General features: G+C 46.0%; 1 protein-coding gene across 1 annotated transcript in view; it reads left to right on the forward strand.

Moving 5' to 3' along the window:
- The window catches only part of LOC138966809 (DDB1- and CUL4-associated factor 15-like), a 31,514-nt gene extending 11,550 nt beyond the window's left edge, over positions 1 to 19,964 (forward strand). Inside the window, exons 10-13 of the mRNA XM_070339150.1 lie at positions 13,107 to 13,162; positions 13,471 to 13,531; positions 16,224 to 16,336; positions 18,208 to 19,964. Of these exons, the coding sequence (XP_070195251.1) occupies positions 13,107 to 13,162; positions 13,471 to 13,531; positions 16,224 to 16,336; positions 18,208 to 18,263 (286 nt within the window). The 3' untranslated portion in view covers positions 18,264 to 19,964. The remainder of the gene's footprint in view (positions 1 to 13,106; positions 13,163 to 13,470; positions 13,532 to 16,223; positions 16,337 to 18,207) is intronic.
- The last annotated feature ends 4,072 nt before the right edge of the window (positions 19,965 to 24,036 follow it).

Here is a 24,036-nt window from a genome sequence, read left to right on the forward strand (position 1 = left end):
AAAAATATATCATAGTACCGATTCCGGTTTGGCCGAGGAACTATACTTCTGCCTACACTTGACACTGCACCGAACATGTTTCAGTGGATTGATGAAGAGCATTGCTCACATGGCTAAACAAAAGAAAACACAACATTCACAGAGGACAAAACCATGATACGTATCTGTGGTATGCGATACAGTAAACAAAGCGTTTATCTTTACACTTTGGGTGCAGGTCGAGTAAAAAAAGAACAAAAGCGAAGAATCAACTGACAGTGACAGCAAACGAAGTTACGAACCTCGCTGTCGCTGTTCATTTGAGGTGAAGCTAGAGTAACCTCCCTTCCTCCGTGTGTTCCAACAAGCAAAGATGCACTGCGTGTTACGAGTGTACTTTTTTGACTGGCCTGTTCGCTTCATCATCCAGCACAGGCTGTTTCATCCATTTTTCGAGCATGTCCAACTTTTTTGCTTTACACTGACGTAAGTTCATGATTATATGAAACCAAGAGCTCAGCAAACGTGTATTAAATTACATATTATTACCCAACTCACATATAGCAATTAACTCTAGTTCAGTGCTGGTAACGCTGTACGCGTTCCCCTTGGTAACAAGGGAGACCACCCTAAAAAAGAGTGATCCATCCCATAATATCAGACCGATGTCCGGTCCAACATCCGTATGCGTGCGCATACGCCGCCATTTGTACCATTCTCTCTCAGCGGTTCAACTGGGAAGGACGCTTCTGATGTACGCTCCTGCTGTCTGCAGCTTTTCGCCATAGTCTTTGGCTTTGGCATCTCCCCTTGGTCGTCGCCTATCTTTTCACCTTTACCTACGCCGTGTGGTGAGATCTTTCCGTTTTGTTATAACTTTAGCGACGTTTTTCGTCGCTCGTTTTGTACTTGTGAAATTTTTCTGAAATTGTTTTTCTTTGAAATTTTTCGTGAGTTATTTTGCTATGGCGGAGGCTGCGCTTGTTGATAGCGTTAAAAGGAAGCCTAGTTCGAGGCAGGTGCCTGACGATTCGCCTCCTAAACGAAGCTCGAGGAGAGAGAAGGGCGCAGGAAAATCCGCGTCTGTTTCTTCCGATTCAACTTCTGTTAAATCTCCCGTGTTAGCAGACGTCAGTTTAACTTCCGGTCAGGCTTGTTTACGTTCTGGCAAGAGTGGTGTTTCGGGCAAAGCTTCTTCTTCTTCTGCTTCTGCTTCTGCTTCAACTTCAGATGGCTGCCCTGGGTTAGCGCCAGCTGAAGTTGCGTCTTTATTGTTGACTTTGAGCGCTCAAGTTTCGACACTAGCGTCGGAATTATCTTCCACTAGGGAGGAATTACGTGCGCTTCCGTCGGGTGTTTCTGATGTTCTCTCCTTAGCACAGTTACGGCAGTCTCCTGCAGTTCCGGCTTCGACTTCCGCTAAGCCTTCGGCGACTGTGACTCGGGCGGATGTCCATGCTTCGCAGGATGGGGGTACCAAGTTGGTGTCTCTCCTGAATGTGACACCAGTACAAGGTATGTCTACACCGCTTGCCGGTGTGCGAGCTCAGGGGGCTCTCTCGTGCGTTGGATGCCGTGAGAGTTCTTATGAGCAGCGAAAGGACGAACGCCTCCGTACGTCTCTTTATGAGAATATCGGGGACCGTTTTAGTCCTCTTCCGCCCGGGGGGCAGGAAGTGGTCGGTTCTGCCGACGATAAACTGTCCGATGTTCTGCCTCCTGGCTCCGAGCTTGATCTCGAGTCGGAGGGTAGGGCGGAAGACGGGGATGCCTCAGTGGTAGAGGATTCCCAACTGAATTTGCCCGTGAAGCTGTCAGCCGCAGTGGCGCTGGCGGCGGAAACGGCGTTCAGGTACTTTCCGGAAGGGGTGGTGAAGGACAAGGCTCAGCTTCACCCACCTCGCTCTGCTTTTGACGATTTCCGGAGTGCACAGGAGCAACGGCCTCGCTTCCGCTTCCGGGAATCGTCAACTATTGCCTATGAAATGGCAAACGTCTTGTGTGGTAAACGCAAACCGGCGGTGCCGTTGTTGGTTCAGCACGGCGAGGCTCCGGAAGACGTTGTCTCTTGGCTGGCTCAGCCTGGGGCTCGAGCAGCTTCCGGTGTTCCGAAGTTCAAGCTTACCCCTTATCCTCTGAGTCTGATTGACACTTTTGCTCTGCCGTCAGGGGCACTTCCGGTGACGCCGGAACTTGCTGCTTTGAGAGAAGATGGGTACAATAGGGATAGGGTTGTCCCATGTACTGACGGTTCTCTCGCAGCTGTGGAGGAAGTTGGAAGGTCTTTGCTGGAGCTCACGTCCTTGTCGGAGTCTCTGCAAAGGTCATTGTCCAGATCGATTGCCACATCTCTTGATCCTTTTGAATTTCGGTTTGATGCGTCGCCGACAGATGTTTCGACACTGCTGGCTACTCTCGGCAAGGTGACTAGAGAACAGGTTGCTTTGTCTGCCCGGCTGTATACTCACGCAGTTCTTTCAAGGAGGTCAGCCTTCTTGACGGGGTCCAGATTTCGGGACACCGCGACTATTGAGAGGCTGAAGGTCTCCCCTTTTGCTGAGGGGTCTCTCTTAGGGCAGGCGTCTTTCGATGCACTCCAGAAAGAGACGCAGGACGCGCGGGATGTAGCGATCGCGCGTTTGGCTTCACAGGGCTTCCAGAAGCCTCAGGGCAAGTCTCAGACTCAGGCGTTTTCTTCTGCTAAGCCTCAGACGTCTTCGTCAGGTGGTGGGAAGGCCCAGAAGCAGTCATTCTCCTCCAGGGGTAGGGGGCGTGGAGCTCCATACCCTAAGAGGGGTCAGTCTTTCGGGGGTTCCAGGGGGTCGGGGCGTAAGCCTCACCCCCAATGAAACTTCCCCGAACAACACATCCCGGTGGCCCCCGCGCTAGTTGTAGCGGGCGGCCCGTCCAGGGCCCTTTCTTCCTGGCTGCAACTGGTGGCCAGCAAGTGGGTCACGGGGATAGTGTGTTCGGGGTTCCGGCTTCTCTGGTCAGGGCAGAAGGCTCCCCTGGTCAGGATAATCCCGCCCTGCAGGGCGCCAAAGGATTTGGTGGCACGGAACGCGGTCCAGGAGGAGGTCTCGGCTCTGCTGCTCAAGGGAGCTATAGAGGAGGTCTTGGACGCGCGGTCCCCGGGGTTTTACGGCAGACTTTTCGTAGTGCCGAAAGCCTCGGGGGCGTGGAGGCCGGTGTTAGATCTTTCTCCTTTGAACAAGTTTCTGAGAGTAATCAAGTTTACCATGGAAACTCCAACTTCGGTTCGGGAGGCCTTACGGCCGGGAGATTGGGCAACGTCGATCGATCTTACAGACGCTTACTTTCACGTCCTCATACATGTCTCGGACAGGAAGTGGCTTCGCTTCCCTTGGGGCGGCAAAGCTTACCAGTTCAGGGCTCTGCCGTTCGGCCTGTCTTTAGCTCCGTGGATTTTCACGATTGTGGTCAGGCAGCTTTGCGCTCTTGTGAGACAGGAAGGCATCCGTCTCAGAGCATACCTGGACGATTGGTTAATCCTTCACCAGAACAGGGGGCTTTGCGAGGCTCATACGCACAGGGTGCTGAGCCGGGCGGCACAGCTGGGTTTCTCTGTCAACCTGACAAAATCCGAGTTGGAACCATCCCAGACGTTTACTTACCTGGGCATGGAATTCGACACACTTCGGTGGTCTGTCCGTCCGTCTCAAAGGCGGATCGACAAGCTTCAGGGTCTGATTCGGTCTCTCTACGGAGAGAATCACGCCAGTGCAAGGGTTCTGACTTCGGTTCTGGGTCAGATGGAATCCATGGCTTCCCTCATTCCGTTGGGCAGGGTTCACAAGAGGCCTTTTCAGGCCTCCCTGCAGTCAAGGTGGGATCAGACATCCCAGGACTGGAGTGTTCCGATCGCACTGGGAACTTGGTTTCAGCAGACCACAGGTGTTTGGCTTCTTCCGGATTTGTTCCGGGGTGTTCCCATTGTTCGTCCACCGCCGGAGAGAGAGTTGTTTACGGACGCATCTCTGACGGGGTGGGGTGCTCATCTGGACGAGCACATGGTTTCGGGAGTTTGGGATTGCTCTCAGGCCTCCCTACATATCAATGTACTGGAGTTGGAGGCCGTTTCCCTGGCGCTTCTAGCGTTCAAGCCTTTCCTGGAGGGCAGTCATGTACGTCTTCACACCGACAACATGTCTGTGGCGTCGTATGTGAACAAGCAGGGGGGGACTCGGTCTCACAGTCTTTCCGACATTGCATGTCGCATTCTCAAGTGGTGTCACGCCCAGCACATTCTGTTGTCAGCAGTGTACTTGAAGGGCAGTCTGAACGTCCTTGCAGACACTTTGAGCAGAGGGGACAGGATTGTTCATTCAGAGTGGACTCTCACACACCAGTCTTTGCAGCGGCTTTGGTCGCAGATCGACAAGCCCAAGATAGATCTCTTTGCGACGAGGTTTTCGGCGAGACTTCCTCTCTTTGTGTCCCCCTTCCCGGATCCTCTGGCCTGGAAGGTGAATGCTCTGGAAGTGGATTGGTCAGATCTTCCGGCGTATGCCTTCCCTCCGTTCTGCCTCTTAGGCAAAGTCCTCAGGAAAGTGGACTTAGAGAAACCAGCGCTGGTTCTGGTCGCTCCTCTGTGGCCAAGCCAGCACTGGTTTCCCGACCTACTGCGTCTAGCAGTTCGGCCCCCGATCCCTCTCGCCCTGAAAAGAGGAGATCTCGTGCAGCCTCGGTCAGGCGTTCAGCACGAGAACCCACAGATCCTGGCCCTTCACGCGTGGATTCTGTCCGAAGCGCTTTGCGTAGGGCAGGGGCCTCTTCCCCTACTCTGAGATTCGTTGGACATGCACATAGAAAATCGACTTCTTCGGTTTACTCATCGCACTGGGCCTCTTGGTCTAGGTGGTGCGCGCTTAACGGGGTTAAACCTCTTTCACCTAGGTCTATTCATGTAGCCAACCATCTGTCTTGGTTGGCTGATCAGGGGGCTTCTCCCTCTTCTATTAGGGTCCGGAGGTCGGCGATCTCTTCGACCCTCGCGCAATTAGGCCACAAAATTTCGCTCGGAGGGGTTATCGCTAGTGTTATTAAGGGGGCTGCCCTTTTAGCAGCTCGTTCAAAATCGCTTCTCCCTGCATGGGATTTGTTCCTGGTCTTACGTTTCTTAGCCTCGGATGAGTTCGAGCCTCTTTTGTCAGCCAGTTTGGCCGATTTGACGCGTAAGACTGTGTTTTTAACGCTTCTCTCTACTTCGAGGAGAGGTAGTGAGGTGCACTCTTTGTCGGGTTTAGACAAGGATATTGCGTTCGAGAAGGATGGTTCCATTTCTCTCAAATTTGTTCCCGGCTTTCTCGCGAAAAACCAGAAACCTGGCCAGCTTTCTCCAATCTTGCGCATTCCACCCTTGAGCAAGATTTTGGCTCCTGGAGATCCCGATATTGCAAATTGTCCTGTGAGAGCTCTCCGATGTTACCTGTCTCGAACTCGGCCTGTTAGGTCAGAAAGTCAAAAGCTTCTTTTCATATCTTTAAACACGGCTAGGTGTAAGGATATAGCGAAGGTGACTCTGGCCAAATGGATCTCCACTCTGATCAAACGAGCATATGCCTGGTGGCAAGTGCAGTCGGGTGATGTTAGGGCAGTGTTGCCTCTCACCGCGGCTAGAACCCATGAGGCGAGAGCCTGGGCATCCTCAGTGGCAGTTCTTCGGTCCGGCAAGCTAGCCGAGGTACTGGAAGCTGCGTACTGGCGCTCTGAGGACATCTTCGTCAATTATTACCTCAGAGACGTCGCTTCTGTAAGACAGGATGGAAGCTCCGCGCTGCCTGCCATGGTAGCGGCGGGACAAGTCCTGCATGCCTAGTTTTTGGTAAGTACCCACCACCTATAGTAGCAATCTGCTATATGTGAGTTGGGTAATAATATGTAATTTAATCCAAAATTTTAATAATAAATTTTCATTTAATTAATATACTTACCCAACTCACATCGTTTAAACCCTCCCGCCTCCCCGCTGTGGTGGTATTGGGTTCTAAAAAAGTAGTGAGTTGGGCTTCGTTCGAATGATACAAATGGCGGCGTATGCGCACGCATACGGATGTTGGACCGGACATCGGTCTGATATTATGGGATGGATCACTCTTTTTTAGGGTGGTCTCCCTTGTTACCAAGGGGAACGCGTACAGCGTTACCAGCACTGAACTAGAGTTAATTGCTATATGTGAGTTGGGTAAGTATATTAATTAAATGAAAATTTATTATTAAAATTTTGGATTTCATCCTGATGGAGTAAAATCAGTCCAAACGGTATTCAACACGCAGTTTCAAGGAGCAGCCATTACACCGTTTTAGACAGAATTGACGCTACAAATTCACTAAGAGATATATTTCACGAACATGAAATGACTGCTTAAATCTAAAGGAAGTTATTCAGTAAAATGTTAGTTTATTTTCGTAATTCTACACTCCAACACAAAAATTAAACTAGAATTGGGATCCGAGTTAACCAAACCGGTGTTGGCAACCGTAGCCCGGAACTGTGACCTTGGACGGACTCAGAACCTAAATCGAAACTGTCTTTGATTCAATGAAAACTTTTATTGTGTGTGCTTTCTTTACTATCTTGAAACTAAAATGCATTCAAAAGCAAATCGAACAGTGGTTTGAATGTAGATTATAATTACATATTCTTACGCCGAATCACATAATTTGCATTGACCCACTTCGATGCTTAGGTTATGATAAAAGCTACCCCGTCTAGGTATAAGGGGAGCAACCCCAACTAAAAAAGTGACTGCACCAGCATGACTGACACCCTGGGTTACGTCCCATGTAGCCTACTACGTCATCAATGGTGCTGGTCACGTGATACCCCTTCAATCGACTACTATCACTCAAGGGTGACGGTTGTGTACGCTTTTGCTCTGGCTGGTTTTGTGTCTACGGCACCCTCCGGCCTCGGCCCCCGTCTACTTCTTGCTGGCTTGCAGCTGGTGAGATCGTTCATATTTTCTTGTATGTTTTATTGCTTCTGCTGTGAATTTCGCATGTCTGTTGGACTCTGAAGTTTTCAGCAGTTGTTTGGCTTCCTCACGGTCGCCATTTGCATTAGCACGTTGTCTGGCTTCTGTTGTTTTAGCCGTGTTCGGTCTATTAACGCTGTTGTAGCTTGCTTTGTAGCTGCCGTCGGTAGCTGTTACGTATGTGCTTATCTTTTTGCGTGCTTGCTTCTGAAATGTTTGTGTCTGTACGGACTTTATTATTTTCAGACTTGTGGCTTCCTCTTTGGTCGCCATTTTTAGCTAGCATGTTGTTGTTATGTTGATTTTTCGTCCGTACTCGGACGCTTAACTCTTCGTATAGCTAGTTGTTTAGCTGCCTTTGGTAGCTCCTAAACTGGTTTTAGCTGCCCTCTTTGCTGGCTTCTGAAAGGTTGGCGTCCGTTCGGACTTTGCTAGTTTCAGTTGTTTGTTTATTTTTCTCTCGGTGCTTACATGGCCGTTAATGAGAATTAGAGGGAGCTAAGGCCGAGGGTTAGGGCTTGGGCCCTGCTAAGCTCTATCCCTCAGCAGCCTCTTCTTTTGAAGAACTCCGTTGTTGTTCATGTTGGCACAATTTTAGGCAATTTTTTACGTTGTTCTGTGCCGTTTTTTCTGTCACGGACGTTTGGCCGTCTGGCTCTCAGCCGTCCGTTTTGGCCTCTAAGGCTGTCGTTTTACGTCTGTTTCGGCTCCAGAGTCTAGGGCTCTGGGGTCTGCACTTATCTTTTGCTTATTTCCAGAAATAGATTCCCTCGTTCGCGAGGTTTGCCGCGGCGGACTTCGTCGCCAGCTCTGCCCCCCGCCTGGGGGTTAGGCGACGTTCTCTCCTTCAGACTCTGGGTCTTCTCCGGACCAGGCTGCTGTCCACCGTGATGTTTCTGGACGGTCCCTTGGGGATCTTCTTCTCCTCTTCCTGGCCGGCATTTGTTGCCTTCCGCTTGCGGTAGCGCAACAGTGCATGTCCCTCCGGGGATCCGGCCACAACAAGGTTGGTGTCTGCAGCAGCCGTTTACGGCAGCTGCACTTCCGGTTTCCGGAATCGGATGTTCTCCTGCTAGTGAGCAGACGGTGTTCACGTCAGGTCTGAACCTCTCCGTACTCCAGCAGTCGGTTCCGACAGCTGGGCTTCCTGCTGTTGCAGGAAGTAGGGGTTCACCGTCTAGTGAGCAGACGGTGTTCACGTCCGGGCCGAACCCCGCCTTACGTCAGCAGTCGTCCGCGACAGCTGCTTCCGGCTCAGGCCGGAAGTAAAAGGCTCACTGGCTAGTGTTCGGACTACGTTCACGTCCGGTTTGAGCCTTGCCTTACGTCAGCAGTCGTCCGCGGCAGCTGCGCTTCCGGTTCCGGCCGGAAGTGTAGGTTCACCGGTAGTGCACAGGCTGCTGTCACGTCCGGTTTGGGCCTTACCCTACGTCAGCAGTCGTCAGCGTCAGCTGGGCTTCCGGTTCCGGCCGGAAGTGTAGGTTCACTGGTTGGTGCTCAGGCTGCTGTCACTTCTGGTTCGAGCCTTTACCTACTTCAGCAGTCGTCCGCGACAGCGCCGCTTCCGGTTACGGCCGGAAGCGTAGGTTCACTGGTTAGTGTACAGACTGCCGTCACGTCCGGTTTCGAGCCTTGCCCTACGGCAGCAGTCGTACGCGACGGCTGTGCTTCCAGTTCCGGCTGGAAGTATCGGTTCACTGGTTAGTGCACAGGCTACTGGCACGTTCAGTTTGAACCTTGCCTTACGGCGGCGGTCGTACGCGACCTCTGCGCTTCTGGCTGCGGACGGAAGTGTGAGCTCACCGGTTAGTGCACAGGTTCTGGTTCGAGCTTGCCCTACTTCAGCAGTCGTCCGCGACAGCTTTGCTTCTGGTTCCGGCTGGAAGCGTAGGTTCACTGGTTAGTGCACAGACTACGGTCACGTTCGGTTGGAACCTTGCCTTATGTCGGCGATCGTACGCGACTTCTGCGCTTCTGGCTCCGGCCGGAAGTGGGGGCTCACTGGATAGTGGACCTGCTATGGTCCCATCTGGTTTGAGTCTGGTTTTTTCGTCAGCAGTGCCCTTTGGGCTTGCAGGCTCCCTGCCTCAGGCGGATTAGCAGCTACCACACACTTCGGTAGTGGGTTCTGCCGTTCCCCTCACTTCCTGTGCCTTTGGTCTTCGACGCCTCTCATCCTCCTCTTAGTCAGGGGTGAAGTTTGGCCGTTGACTTGCAGGAAAGGGGCTTCAGGCTCCGGCCTTCCCAGCTTCGGGACATTAGCGGCTCAGAGGAAGTTGCCTTTGCCCAAGATGTCCCGGAATTTGCTGTCGTCTTTTGCCCCTCTGCGTGCACCTTTGCCGGTCACGCCGGAACTTCTTCTTTGGGGAACGTTTCGAGTCCCCTGCTCTCTGAGCAGACTCTCTTCCCCTCTGAGGAAGTGGGCAGACAGCTTTTGGAACTTGCTTCCATTTCGGAGACACTCCTTTACGGAGTCCTTGGCGCCCTTTACACTCAGTAAAGAGCAGGACGCAGGGGATGCTTTCTCCACCTTTGCTAGGGCGAATTTAGAACGGAGAAGGCCTTCCTCTCTGCACAATGCCCATACGGTCATGTACAGACGGGATTTGTTCCTCGCCCATTCCTAGTTTGTGAGGAATCATGAGAGACACCCTTAGTTCTTCACCCTTGGTGGATGGGTCTCTCTTCGGCCTCCTGGCCTCTAAGGCCTCCTGGCCTTCAAGTCCTCCTGGTCTCTGAAGCCTCCTGGTCTCTTAGGCCTCCTGGCCCCCAAGGCCTCCTGGCCTCCAAGGCCTCCAAGGCCTCCAAGGCCTCCTGGCCTCCAAGGCCTCCAAGGCCTCCTGGCCTCTAGGGTCTCCTGGTCTCCAGGGCCTCCAAGGCCTCCATGGCCTCCTAGGCCTCCTGGCCTCTTAGGCCTCTAAGGTCTCCTGGCCTCTAAGGCCCCCTGGTCTCCAAGGTCTCCATGGCCTCCAAGGCCTCCAAGGCCTCCTGGCCTCTAAGGTCTCCTGGCCTCCAAGGCCTCCCTGGCCTCCCTGGCCTCCTGGCCTCCTGGCCTCCAAGGAGATAAAGATTTGTAGGGACCTTCAGGTCTCTTCTTTTGCTCTTCAAGCTTTGAAGCAGCAAAACGGGCTCTACCTAAGCGGACTCAGCTTTTTCAGGCTAGTCCTCAGCTCAGGTTTATCCGGAGAGGTTCTTCCTTTCACAGACGTTTTAGTCTGTGTTTTTTTGGATCATCAGCCGGCATTAGGGCATTCAGGGTTTTTTAGCCTCGGCTGGTTCAACAGCCATTTCTTCCGTTGGTGGTGGTGGTTGTTGTTTGCTCTTTTGAACTCGGTCCTTGTGGGTCTTTCGCCGATTTAGACTCTGTCTTTCTCTAGCGATCGGACTGGTTCTGGTGTTTCGTCCAAACTTAAGGTTTACTTGAGTTGGCCTCGGAAGTTACATTCAGATTTTACTGAGTTTGCATTGGTTTTAGCAATGCATGGTGAGGGGTCATTCTTGTGGCCTATCACTTTTCTCAGCTTTATTGGCTAACCCTCCCCTTTCGGTGGAGGTCTAGTTAATTTCCTGGTTTCTTGGTGCGGGTTTTCAGCCCAGCATCTTTGATGGCAGGTCTACGGGCGTTCCGGCTCTCAGCCTTAGCTCGAGTAATAGTCTCCTGCCTGGCATGGGCGACTACGGTCTCCGTGTCTCTAGAATTTGTGTCTTCCTCTTCTCCCTCATCCTGCCATGAGGCGAGTCGGGTCGACTTCCGGTGGGGTGGGTTGCCTGTTAAGGTCACCCTTCTACCACTTGCATCTTTTACGGACTCTTGCCTGTTGTGTTCCGTGTCTGATTCTCGGTTCTGAGGTATCAGACGTGTTTGGTTTTTCAGCCAGACTCAGGAATTTTCTGGGCTCGGTCGGCCGCGAAATTTACTTCGGGCCCTTCTTCTTGAGGACTCTCGTTCAGGGAGTCTTAAGGCTGGTTAGCTTCACAGTTTTCTGTTTTCCTTTCCAGTCTCGTTTCTGTTTTGGGTTTTTGATTTTCTTTCATTTACCTACAAGCAGACTGCTTTGTGATCACTCTGGCTTTAGTCATTTCGGTTGGAGTCTCCGGTCACATCAGGCTTTGGCCACCGCGTTCTCCGCTCTGCTGGCGGCTTACTCTCTTCGTAGGCCGCTTCTTCCTCTGTTTACCTCCCTCTATGCTTCTGCATGGACTGGTAGTGGACTTCTGGTGACCGTCTCTTCGGAGTTTTTTCTTTGAGTTTGACTCTGGTTTTTTGTACTCAGACGTCTCTCTCTCTTTCTCGGAAACAGGTCACTCCTCTCTGGAGCTGACCGTTATCTCTCCGGCCTTTCGGGCCTCTCTCCATGCCAAGGTTTTAAACTTTGGCATGATCGTCTTGCGGTCCTGGGGAAGGTTGGTGCTTTTCATTTATGATCGGTCAACCTTACGCTTAGGCGTTTCCAGGGTTTTTGGCATGTCCTTCCGATAGTAAGGGGGGGGGGGGGCAGCTTGTCTGTCCCTCTACTCGGCTCGGTTTATTCAAGGCTTGAGCCCCTTTCTGGGCTGTTTTTTATGGTTCAGGAGATGGGAAGAAGTGCTGAGCACAGCTTACGGGCTCTCTGATGCTGTCTTTCGCATTTTTTGCCTGAGCGGCATTGCGACTGTCATTTAGGTTGGTTCTCGGTCCTCGTTCTGTCATTTGGCAGTGGGCCAGTTCCTGGCAAGGGTTTTAGAGTGAGCTAGATGTTTTCTTTCTCACCGGCTCTTTTCCTGATTTTTGGCAGTGGGCCAGTTTTTTGGCGAGGGATTCTCTTTCCCTCCGCTTTGGCGTAGCTTTCGGCTATCTTTCCCCTAGGCTCAGCCCGAGCTCTTTTTCCAGGGCCTGGGCCTCCTCCTCGGCCGTTTTACGGTCTGGGAGGTTGGATGATGTCCTGCACACAGCTTACTGGTGCTCGGCTTTTGTCTTTATCAGTTTAATAGGGAGACATTGCTGCCTTGGGCCTCTTCCTTGGCCGTCTTGCGGTCCCACAGAATGAGCGAAGTTTTGAATACAGCTTATTGGCGATCAGACGATGTATTCAACAGCTTTTATCTGAGAGACATCGCTTCGCTCTGTAACGATGGATCTAGGTCCCTGCCTGCCTTGGCGGCAGCGGGCCAGTGCATTTCCAGAAATTGATGGTGAGTTTGAACTTTTTTGATCTTACCCACCGCCTGGTTGGAGTTATCTGCAAATTATGTGATTCGGCGTAAGAATATGTAATTATAATCGAAAATTTTTATCTAAATTTTGATTTGATTAATATACTTACCCGAATCACATAAGTAATTCCCTCCCGCCTGCCCCGCTCGATATTTTTAGTATGCTATTAGTCGATTGAAGGGGTATCACGTGACCAGCACCATTGATGACGTAGTAGGCTACATGGGACGTAACCCAGGGTGTCAGTCATGCTGGTGCAGTCACTTTTTTAGTTGGGGTTGCTCCCCTTATACCTAGACGGGGTAGCTTTTATCATAACCTAAGCATCGAAGTGGGTCAATGCAAATTATGTGATTCGGGTAAGTATATTAATCAAATCAAAATTTAGATAAAAATTTTCGATTTAACATACATTTACGGATGCACTTGTTTGCACTTCATTTCTTCGGCGACGTGGCTTTAGCATGGGGTAGTGAAGAGGAACACACCTCGCTGGCTCACCTATTTTACACACCACAGACAACTACAGTGCTTTATTGTGGTCCACGTTGTTTTTGGTGTACGCATGGGATATACAGCTTACAACACTCGTGTTTTTTTATATGGCTTGTATTTCAGTCAAGACCCAGCGGGAATATCATCGGGATTCACTCGCCAGAGGCTCGTGAATCCCTATGATATTCATCCGCTGGGTCTTGACTGAAATACAAGCCATATAAAAAACCACTCGTGTTGTAACCTATACTTACGCGACTTGTTATTGCATATTTTGAACAGATTTAGCAAAAATGTTATTTTTGCAGTCAGAACTATGACAACAGACTTTGAAAGTAATGATTTAATTGTAAAAAGAAAACATGTTGTTTTGCTTTTTTTTTCTCTCAGTTCTTTTGGTGTAGTGATCTTAAAACTGCTTAGGTCTTGTGTGGTTTCAGAAGCATGATCAAGTTATATCAGACAAGCATCACGTTCTCTGTGAACCTCTGCACAGGTAAGTGTATGTCTGTGTTATCCTATATGTACAGGCTTCTACTGTTAGGGTTTGTGTAGGGTTGTTTTCTCCCTTTATTCTTGCTTGATCTTCAAAGTCATATGACAAGAAAGATTAGATGTTGAAAAATTATCAGAGCAGAACTTATGTTTGCCCTTTGTTTTCTGAATATAATAATGTGGGTTAAGTTTCATAGATCAAAACAGTTTTGAGTTTAAAGGCTTTCTATTTTGTTGTGTAATATACATTAATTTGTTGATGCATGAAAATATACTGTAAACATTACTTGTTTCTCTTGCTTACCACAGGCCTGTACACAACACTTAACATTGATGAATTAGCAGAAGCAGATGAGCAGTTACTCAGAGGGTGAGTTAATTACCAGCATCTGACTGCATAGCTAGAAAAAATTTCTGATCAGAAACTCATGTCATTATTCAGTTGAATTATGGAAGTCCAGAAATGGTATAGCCAACCAGACTACTAGTACAAGCTGTTTTTTCTTTCTTTCTCGTTTATTGTGCTTACTGCTTTTTACACGATTCCAATTTGTTTATTCAACATGTATTTTATATTTAAGCTATCGTTCATTTATGCAGACCTGGGAACCAATACGATTTCACCGTATCGTGTACGCATGATTGTCTAGAATACGATCAGAACGGTCAGGGGAGGAAACATACAACCAGTATACTACTTTTCTAGACAAGAGCATCCCGAAACCGATCCAGTATTTTGACACATTATTACAGTTTTTGTTGGTAAACATGGAAAGAAGCATTTGTTTTAAATGTATTGGTAAACTGAATTAACGGTGCGACGGACGCGTTGGAAGCATTTTTGAATCCTGGATGTTCAAATGCTGTGTGGAGTACACTCATTTTTCTGAAAATACACTAAGCTTGTTTGAGAATACTCCTAATTCAATACAGAGGTTCCCAGGTCTGTTTATGATAAGCTGGCTTATAATTACAGGAATTGACAAATCACCCGGCTGATCGCTAGTAAAAAATCGTCTAAAAGTTATGGTCAAATGCAAAGTACCTTTCGGTTGTACTATTGAGTTTCAAATCCATATAAACACTGCACATGCAAAAATGTCTGTCATCAGCAATGACTCTGCCATGTTCTAGTGAAACGAGAATGAGGAACTGTGTCATTGTTTTTTAGTGTGGCATGTACCGGGCTAGTGAAATTTCTGGCGGACTAGTGACTTTCTTGAAGTTACATGTACTTGCTTGGCCAAGTTAAAGTTTAAGATTTGGCCATCCCCGATTTAGTATTAGCCTAGTATTAGTCTAAAGGAATACAGCAGGTAAAGTTCAAGTTTAGTTCAGAGTTTCAAAAATTGAATTTGTACTGCTACAGTTGGACATGACGTCAGTGGTGACAAAAACAACGATGACAGTGGTAGTAATGATGATGACAGGCATGGGAATTGTCCGCCGAACGGCGGATTTCCGCCGATTTTTTTTTTTGTTCCGCCGAAAATGCAAAAGTGTCCGCCGAAAAAATAAAGGGGTGAGGCACACAAAAAAAACACCGGTTAAAGCTGTGGTGTATTTATGACTTTCCGGGGCTACGAGGTTGAAAAATAGAGACAAAATCATGTATAGATTTCTGTACAGCAAACACTACCCGAAACCCCACCTATATGGCGTGTATGACCTTGAGAGCTTCAGTCAACGCTTGAATTTTGCAGTGGTAACATCCGGTTTGCTCTCGCAGAGCTGAGCATATTTGTCAAGAAGGATCGAGCAGAAAAAATAAATGACTTGGCAGGGATTCGAACTCAAGGCCTCGGGGCCTCGAAATGTCGGGGCCGATGTCTTAACCGCTAGGCCACTTCACCAGTGTTGTCAAAGATAAAAACAATGATAATTTTATATCATTCAACGCTTGAATTACCATTCATGCGTTGCAAAAACGTAAAAATTGACATTAAAAAAATTTGCCTTTATTTGCAAACATGTTTTACGGAATCGCAGTACATGTTTACACCGTCATGCTACACGACATTCGCGCCATGCAAATAGCTGCGATATCTCTATTTACAACATGCAAGAAAATGACAAGAACAGTAATTGAATCTCTCCAAAGCTCTGTGCAGTTGAAACCAGACATCTAAGAAATAGTTATACATGTATTCACTTCTGAACAATGGGCGGATAGAGATATAAATCATGCTGCTTCAAGAATAACATAACATGAATTCATATTAATGTTTTTTCTTCTTTTTTCTCAATTGGCCCAGTAGCCTAGTGGTTAGGTCATGAGACACAAGTCTCCAGGTCGAGAGGTCGAGAGTTCGAATCTTCGCCGGGGCGTTTATTTTTTCCCCTTGATCTCTCTTGAAGATAAAATATGATCAGTCTTGAGAGAGCAAACCGGATGTTATCCCTGCAAAATTCAAGCGTTGACTGAAGCTCTCAAGGTCATACACGCCGTATAGGTGGGGTTTCGGGTAGCGTTTGCTGTACAGAATTCTGTACATGATTGTATCCCTATTTTTCAACCTCGTAGCCCCGGAAAGTCATAAATAGACCACAGCTTTAATTTGGCCTTTGCGCAAAAGCCCGCGAAAACTTTCCGTACTTTGTTCACGCATTGCAACCGCCCGCCTCAGTTATTGAACTTTTATGTTTGAAAGTAAACCAGATTGCACAGATTGTGTTACAAGTTACATTGTCCTGTTTTTCTCAACAGATCAATTTTTTTTTAAATTTAAACCATATAATACATGTATATATTTTTTTTCTTCAAAAAAGCAAAAATTGGTACATTTTTGTACTAAAAACTCTGATTCTAAAAACAGAATTTAATGGCAAACTTGGAGCTCAGATGACACCAGATTGCACCATCTGGGTTCTTTGGAGAAAAATTTTTCCGGGGGGGCATGCCCCCGGACCCCCCTAGTAAGGCTAGGCGCTTCGCGCCGTCGACTTGACGCTTCGCGTCTTCAGTTATAAATTTTCCGCCTTTTTTACAATTTTCAATTCCCATGCCTGTGATGAAGCTGGAACATGATGATGATGGTGATGATGAATGATTATTATTTCAGGAGAGAATGGAAACCGGGAAGCAGAGAATGCTGCTTGTTGAGGCGCAAAGTTGCTGTCCCACAGTCTTTCTTCCGCAGTGTTCACGTACTTTCAAATGAGGCAGTATTCAAAGGTTGGTCATCCTTTAATGTTTCTCCTCTATCTGACTGTCTATCTCTGTATTTTTTGTACTACAGCAGACTTCCACTAACTCGCGGTCCACTAAATCGCGAATTCGGCTATATCGCGTAGACCTCTTGGACCCCGAAAAAAACAGGACCGACCTTTTAAAAAAAAAAAAAAATTTTTATTTTATTTTTATTTAATTTTTTTACAAAATTAGTCACGTAAAGGCCAAAAAATAGTACAGATCATGAAAAAATTTTCTATCATAGCCACGCTTCCTCTCTGGGTCCGATGGCCTTTCATCATGCAGTAAATTGTCATTTCATCTTATTAGTCTCTCTCTCTTTCTCGCCCACAGTCTCTCCAAATAGTGTTCTACGTGTGTGTGTGTTTTCAGGTTGTGTACATTACGGGTTGATCGAGACCTGCGAACAAAAGAAAAACAAACCTTTCACGCGCACATGCCCCACTCAGTCAAGAACTTTCATGCCATGATCGGTATCGTCAAATTGACCACGTGCCTATAGAGGTTAAGTGTCTGACCAGTCAGTATGGCCAGTCAGGCGTGCAGTTGAACATTCGAGTCCAGCTAATTGCAATCTCTGCTAGACGGTCCGGGTGGCCACAGGCGCCAATCAAGTGCTTAAACTGCGCTTCAGTCTTCTGCAATCTAGTCAGGCATGCAATTTAACACTCGAGTCCCGCTAATCGCGATCTCAGCTAGACGCCCCGGATTTTCTACAGGCGCCATGAAGTGCTTCAGCTTCTTGCGTTATAGCAGGTGGCAGAAAAAGCAAACAATCAAAGAAATCTACATGCTTTCTGCCAAAGACAAAACGCGTGTCAACTCAGACTCGCACAAAGCAAAACAAAACAAAAAAAGCTTATCCATGTAACTGACACATCTAAAAACGTAAACGTCAACCAATGATTTTGATCCACCAATCATTTTGATCTAACAAATAGTATGTTTCCCCTCTCCGTTGTCTGATTAACTAGTAAGTTTGTGACGACGTATGAGTCGGAGAAAAAAGAAAAGAAATCGTCATCTGCTGATAAAAGAAAACGTGTCATCGCAGTTAATCTTTTGAGAACTTAGTTGCCAACAGAAGCTTCACACTTGCGAGAAACGCAGTAACACATACACATGAACATTGTAGCACAACCACATGCCAGGCGTGCGTGCGCACGCGCACACACACACACACACGCACATACACACACGCACGCACACACACACATGCACTCACACGGCAAACGCACACACGCCAACGTGACGCTTGCAGGCTTTTTGTGACCAACAAGGGAAATAACCGCGTTTTTCTCTGACTCAGAAGAGAACGCGGTTTCTTCCCTTTAATTGGACCCCAAACTGCATCGCGAATCAGATATATCGCGATCAAAAATCTTTGGACCCCAAAGACCGCGAGTTAGTGGAAGTCTGCTGTAGTTTGTGTGCTTGGTATAACTGGATTAAACCAAAGATAGGTTAAAGGTGTGCAATCCAAGGAGCCATTTTGGGAAAGTTTTCTGGCAAATTGGACATTTAAAAGTGTAACCCTTTCACTGCCTGTAGCTAGGACGTCAGCTGAAAGTCTCGTGAAGTGAATGACACTCGGCTGTGTGGTCCCAACCTTCCCATTCGAACCATAGCATTTCCACTCTGGGTAGGAGCCGTCCGTAGCATGAAAACCAACATGACTATTGATAGAATTCGAACCGACGCCCTCCTGGTCCGCAGCTCGTTGATCTAACCACTGATCTAAGGGGGCCGGTCCTAAGATGTTCTTTTTGTTGTTCGCAGATGAAAAAAAAATTTGTTAACATTTAAAAGTTTGTCATATTTTATGTTTGCATTTTTTCGTTCTCTGCTTGCAGGCAAGTCAATGAATCTCCTGGTGGCTCCCCATCTCTACACAGCCATCATGCTCTGAGGGTGAAAGACAACTTGAATCAAACGAATGACAAAGTGAACCTCCCTGTGGCATTTCCATTCCATCATCCTCTCTTCAAAGTCAGCGATAATCACTGTCAGTGCTGCCATGGTGTTCTGGTCATCAGCGGAAGTCATGGATACAGGCAGTTGAAGCTTCACTTGTTCTTCCATCAGGAGTCTGCTGGAATTAGTCTTCATTTAGCATTTCCTACCATGGTTTTATGGTGATTGGCTGAGGTAATTGTCACAGATGAAAGAAACTTCCATGTGACAATTTTGCCCATCTTGTTATATAAATCAGTGAAATCAGTCATGATGTGGCATTTTGACACTACCACAATGTGTCGGTAGTAATGCTCTTGGACTGATGTTGTGTTGTGAGAGTGAGCTCTTAAGTCATCATCATGATTGGATAATGTCCTTGGTGACAAAAGCCAGCTGTTAAGTATGTAGTTTTGAGATACCTGTGATGCAATCCGTTGTTTCGTCGAGGTTCGTATATAAACTTCCATGGCTTCATTGTTGAAAAAAGATTAGCGTACGTTCGGGACTATAAGGCGCAACTTTTTCTTAAACTTTTACCCCTGCACCCTATTTACTGGTATCACCTTGTGTATGGCTAAGAAGAATCCAGATGTACCCGCATCCCTATACAAAGAAACATAACACTCCCTGTCTTGTGATATGCATGCTACTGCTTCTGTGACCTGGACAAAGTTTTCTCTCAGACATCAAAGGCGTTGGTCTCATTGTGAAAACTTGGTCATTGACCCGGGGTCAGGTCAATGCCTGTAAACCAAAGCAGGCAGGTGGTCTCAGCTGTAAATATGGTCAACGACCTGAGGTCACAAGACCAAACAGCTCGGAGAATACAGACTCTTTCATGTCACCGCACATTGAGGAGAAAACGTATTTCCACTCTTGTGTACTTCCTTTGATTTTCTCCCAATACACTGCAAGCGCCTATTGTGTGGATTTGTTCTCATTTTAACCTCGAAAGCGGGAATTGCTCCTTTTACAATGAAGCGCCTTTTAGTCCAGAAAATACGTTATTTATCAGTGCTACCAGAGACTGTAGAGTACACAGAGACGCTTCATTCGGCGCTGAAAATTGAAACAGGAAGCCCTGTGGCGCCACCACGCGGAAACATGTAAAAACCTACTTTCCCTTTCCACAGCAGTAGCGATATCGTGCAGCACAACCATGGCCGCACCAAAAAGAAAACACAGCGGGGCATGGTCTTTGGCCATCAATTGCTCAAACTCACATGCCAAAGGCTTCAGGATGTTCAAATTTCCTGAGGAAGAGAGCAAGTGAGGATTGTTTTTTTGTTTTTTTTCTCTCTGTCGGAAAATCAGTAGTAAAAAGTGTAGCGTCGAACTGCGTGTATTCTACAAGAACAGAGAAAACACACACTGTACACAAGCTCAACAATGTGATTGCGCAGTTGTTTAATTAACATCAGGCTTAATTTTGTTTTGAAGGACAACTGAACAATTGATTCTATTCTTCGTCCAAGCGCAAAAGTCGAAAACTTCTCAAACTAGAATACTTGTGACGATGCTGTTCAAAGTGTCATCCAGTCGGTCCGTACCTCGTTAATTCATCTCAATTCATGTGTGTGTGTGTGTGTGTGTGTGTGTGTGTGTGTGTGTGTGTGTGTGTGTGTGTGTGCGTGTGTGTGTGTGCGTGCGTGTGTGTGTGTGGCTGACTCAGAGAGAGAGAGAGACAGAGAGACAGAGAGAGAGAGAATGACAATGACAATGACAAATCCGGCTTTATTTTTCGAGGGTGACAAGAATAAGCATAGATGTGCTTTTTTTGCATCTGGCCCTCGCCCTAAAGAGGGACTAAACTATTTTACTATAACTATGACTAGGAAAAAAAACAAAAAGAGAGAGAGAGAGAGAGAGAGAGAGAGAGAGCTTTCTGAACAAGAAAGAAGCAACCGATAAGAAATAAGACAATCATCGATCGATCAAGATTCTTTAATTAAAGTCAGCTAGGTCACAATAATGTTGTTTAAGTTGCTGTATTTTACAGTTTTCCTTACATGATAATTTCTTAGCACCGTGCAATTGACTACCCATTTCACTTGAGAGGTGCTGGGACGACGCCGCCAAGTTGACTAAATGCCTTAGTTACCGATTTGACCGGGAACTATTTCGTTAACGATTTATTCCTGACATATTTTCTCAGGCTTAAGTGACCATGTATACAGTATGTATTTGTATTTGACTAAAACACACAAAAATAACGACGGTTAGTTCGTGAAAAGACACTGACTTGAATCATGTTTGCATAACTACAGCGATGCAGCGGGTATTGCCGCCTAAGTAAATTTGATTTAATTTTAATCTACACCATTTTCTGCGGTGTTTTTATGGTCATTTAAAAAGGATGTTCACAAACAAACATATTTTTTCGTTCAGTTACTTTTTGCAGCACTGTCAGCCGGACAGAACAGACAGTATGTTAATATAAACGTGATATAAACACAGCCGACAGCAGCCGCTATGCGCGAACTTCCTTGTGCGGCAGGGAGTGGCTCTTTTCCCGCGCTGGGCTGGCCGGTCTCACTTTCGCACCGCAGCGCAAAGAAGGATGAAGCGTCTCTGTATACTCTATAGTCTCTGGTGCTACTGATGTAGAGAGAAAAACATTCAGACACTGCCATAATTAAAAAGCAGCTGTATGCTTATTATTGGAGATTGGTGTAGAGGGTGTGTTGATAGGAACACAAAACACTGAAACACTGCCATTACAATATAAAGATGTGAAGCCAACTGTTGAACTGTTTTTATATGATATCACAAATAAAAGTGAGGGGTAAAGGTTCATCATTTTCATATCCACGAACATATCACCATGTTATCTTAGAAAGCAGAAACAGATTATTTTTTATTGTGCTTCTTTTGATTACGAAGAAGAAAGTTTCTTATTCATAAACCAGGGATGTTGCCAGGATTTATTTTCTCAGCAAATTTTGCCAAAATGGTTGTACATGTACATGTTTTGGCAGTTTTGGGAAGTATGCAGTCCTTTAACATTACCTGTCTCTCAAAAGGATGAGCATCTCTGCGGAGATAACTGCAAAGTTTTTGTCAATTTTGAAATAAGGTTAGCCTTGTTGCTGTGCCAAACGACATCCCTGTAAATAGAGTTTCATGAAAAAAGTATTACTCTTTATAGTGACAGTAATAGTTGTGCACGAACTGCTCTTATCATGCACAGCTCATTGATCGAATCCCCAATACTGGCCAAGAGTGTTTCCTGCGGACAATGGCCAATAACAACATTCTGGCACCATTGTGCTGTGAAAATTGTGCTTTAAAAAAGCTGATGGGAATTTTCCAAAAGAGACGCACACAAAAAAGACCGCTTCTTTGAATCACTGACATTGTAACAAACTGCTGACTTGTTTACCTTCTATTTTTTAAAGATGGAATTTTTTATGAATTATTTTTGCAGATTGACAATGCTGTCGCTTACAAAATTAATTCAGTCAAAATTTCCCACTCTTTACAGTTAGGCCTGGCACTCACCTATGTAACTTCAGCAGGACAGACGACGCACTGCAGATTATCTCAGCCCGCTACATGTTGCGTGAAAGGGAAACAGGCCAAGTAGTCGTCATAATCCCTATCGCAGCATCAATAATATCCAGTGCGTTGTCTGTGCCTCTGAAACTGCGCATGTATATTCTGCCCTTTAGCAGTGGTGCTGTAGATTTTGGTATATGTTCATGTGACTGGATGCTGCTAGTCCCATACAAAAGATGTGACAACTCTTTGGTGGTCAGCATGATTGCAGTTACAGGAGGATATTTTATTACCTTTTAAACAAGACAAATTCAGGGAAATAACTCTGCAAATGTTTTTGTCTCTCAAATTCTCAAATACTTTTCATCAGCAAATTTGACAAAATGGCTTGAAAGGTATTTGGCAATTTTCTGAAGATTCAGTTAGTCCTTAGCATCACGTTTCCTACACGGTGACAAAAACTTTAGCAAGTCAGCGGGAATGACAGCACAGTCTTCAATGATTAGAAAAAAAATGTTGACATTTCTTGCTCCAGCAAGATGCCAAACAGGCAAACTCCTTTTTCCTTTTCTTCCAATATTTTGTGCATTGTGCAGTACTTTTTGTGATACCACAGGGACATACTTATCACATTAGCCAACCCATTGTTTTGTTGATGAGCTAGCGTCAAATCAGTGGTCTTCATTTTTCTCTTTGCAAAGTTAAATAACTGGAAGTAAGATACAGGCGCCTGGAACTATTGCCTTTGTTATGAATGCTGAGTGCCTGCCTTTACAAAAAGCACAAAGCCAGTGTCCCACAGACTAAAACGTCAAATGTCCCAAAGGCTAAAACATCACAATCACCGTTTTGCAGCATATGACCCAGGTATGATAATTGACTGCAAAACTGATTTGCCCAGTTTAGTTGATAAATGCTCTTTCTTTGTTCGAGCTTTTTAATTTTGTTTGTGTTGCAATGTTTAAAATGGCAAATTTTTGTTGTTATTGAAATGAGGGTTTATATTTTTAACAAAAAAGCTTGCCAAAATGCAAAACATTTGCCCAAGAAGAAACTAAAGGGAGAAAAATAGTTCTCGCAAAGTGATGTGGCTGCAAGTTATCAGTTTTAATCAATGATTTCCACCAGATGGTATGTAAAGTGGAGCATTTTTGTTTGCCAGGAAGAAGAAAATGATGACTACCATTACAGATAGTTTATAAGTGTACTTTATTTGTAGTGTACTTCACAAATCAATCCAAGCTGTGCAAGTATAGGACTGCTGAAAATCAGACGACTGCACTTTTGTTGATATTTATTTTTGTTGTAGTTTTATCTTACAAGTTTGTTATGCCCGTTTCCTGTGTACTAAGACGTTTTTGTGCTTGAATGTGTCTTGTCCTTCTCTTTGTGTCTTGGTTGGCAGATTTTCTGGCTGGCTCACCCACCAAACAATGATTTTATTCTCCACACTGAGTACGTTTGTGACAACATTTGTGTTTTGTACGTTTGTGACAACATTTGTGTTTTGTATGTTTGTGACAAGATTTGTGTTTTGTACGTTTGTGACTACATTTGTGTTTTGAGATTTTTCTGTTGTGCTTTAGGTCTTGGACTTGTTGAATGTAGCCATTCAAATGATTCAGAAATGAAAGCTTTATTTAGTTAACAAACGTTGATATCTGAGTGAGAGAAGGTATTTGGCAATTTGTTGTTTGTGAAAACTGAACGGAAAATTCTGTTATTCCAGATTACTTTGACTACTGATTTAAGCTTGTTTTAAATGAAAACAATTATTTTGTGTGTGTGTGTGAATCTTAATCAAAAGAGGCAGAGCACTATAATAAGATCTGAGAAACAAAGGAACGTAAGCACTTTAAATGTATGAAATTGAGAATGCAAGTTGCTTGTTCTCTCAATTCTTGTTATATTCTCTGAGGTGCCAGGAGATTGGTTCCAAATAGCTCTCACCTACTCTTGTTGCACGTCATATAATACATTAACGTCCCTTTGTTTCTCAGATACTTGTGTGTATGGTTCCATCGCATCCATATCATATTCAAATGTTTGAATTTCTGTTTCTTATGTGGTTTACATGGTTTTGTTTGTGTTTTTGGCTGTTATGAATCTTGATGAAACAAAATACAAGTAAAGATTCCTTTTGTCATTTTTTGTGCGAGTGACAAATGATGGTTTACAGCATTGCCACACACATTCACACACACACACACACACATGCATGCACATAC

Source organism: Littorina saxatilis, linkage group LG5 (assembly GCF_037325665.1).
Source record: "Littorina saxatilis isolate snail1 linkage group LG5, US_GU_Lsax_2.0, whole genome shotgun sequence".
NCBI classification, from domain to species: domain Eukaryota; kingdom Metazoa; phylum Mollusca; class Gastropoda; order Littorinimorpha; family Littorinidae; genus Littorina; species Littorina saxatilis.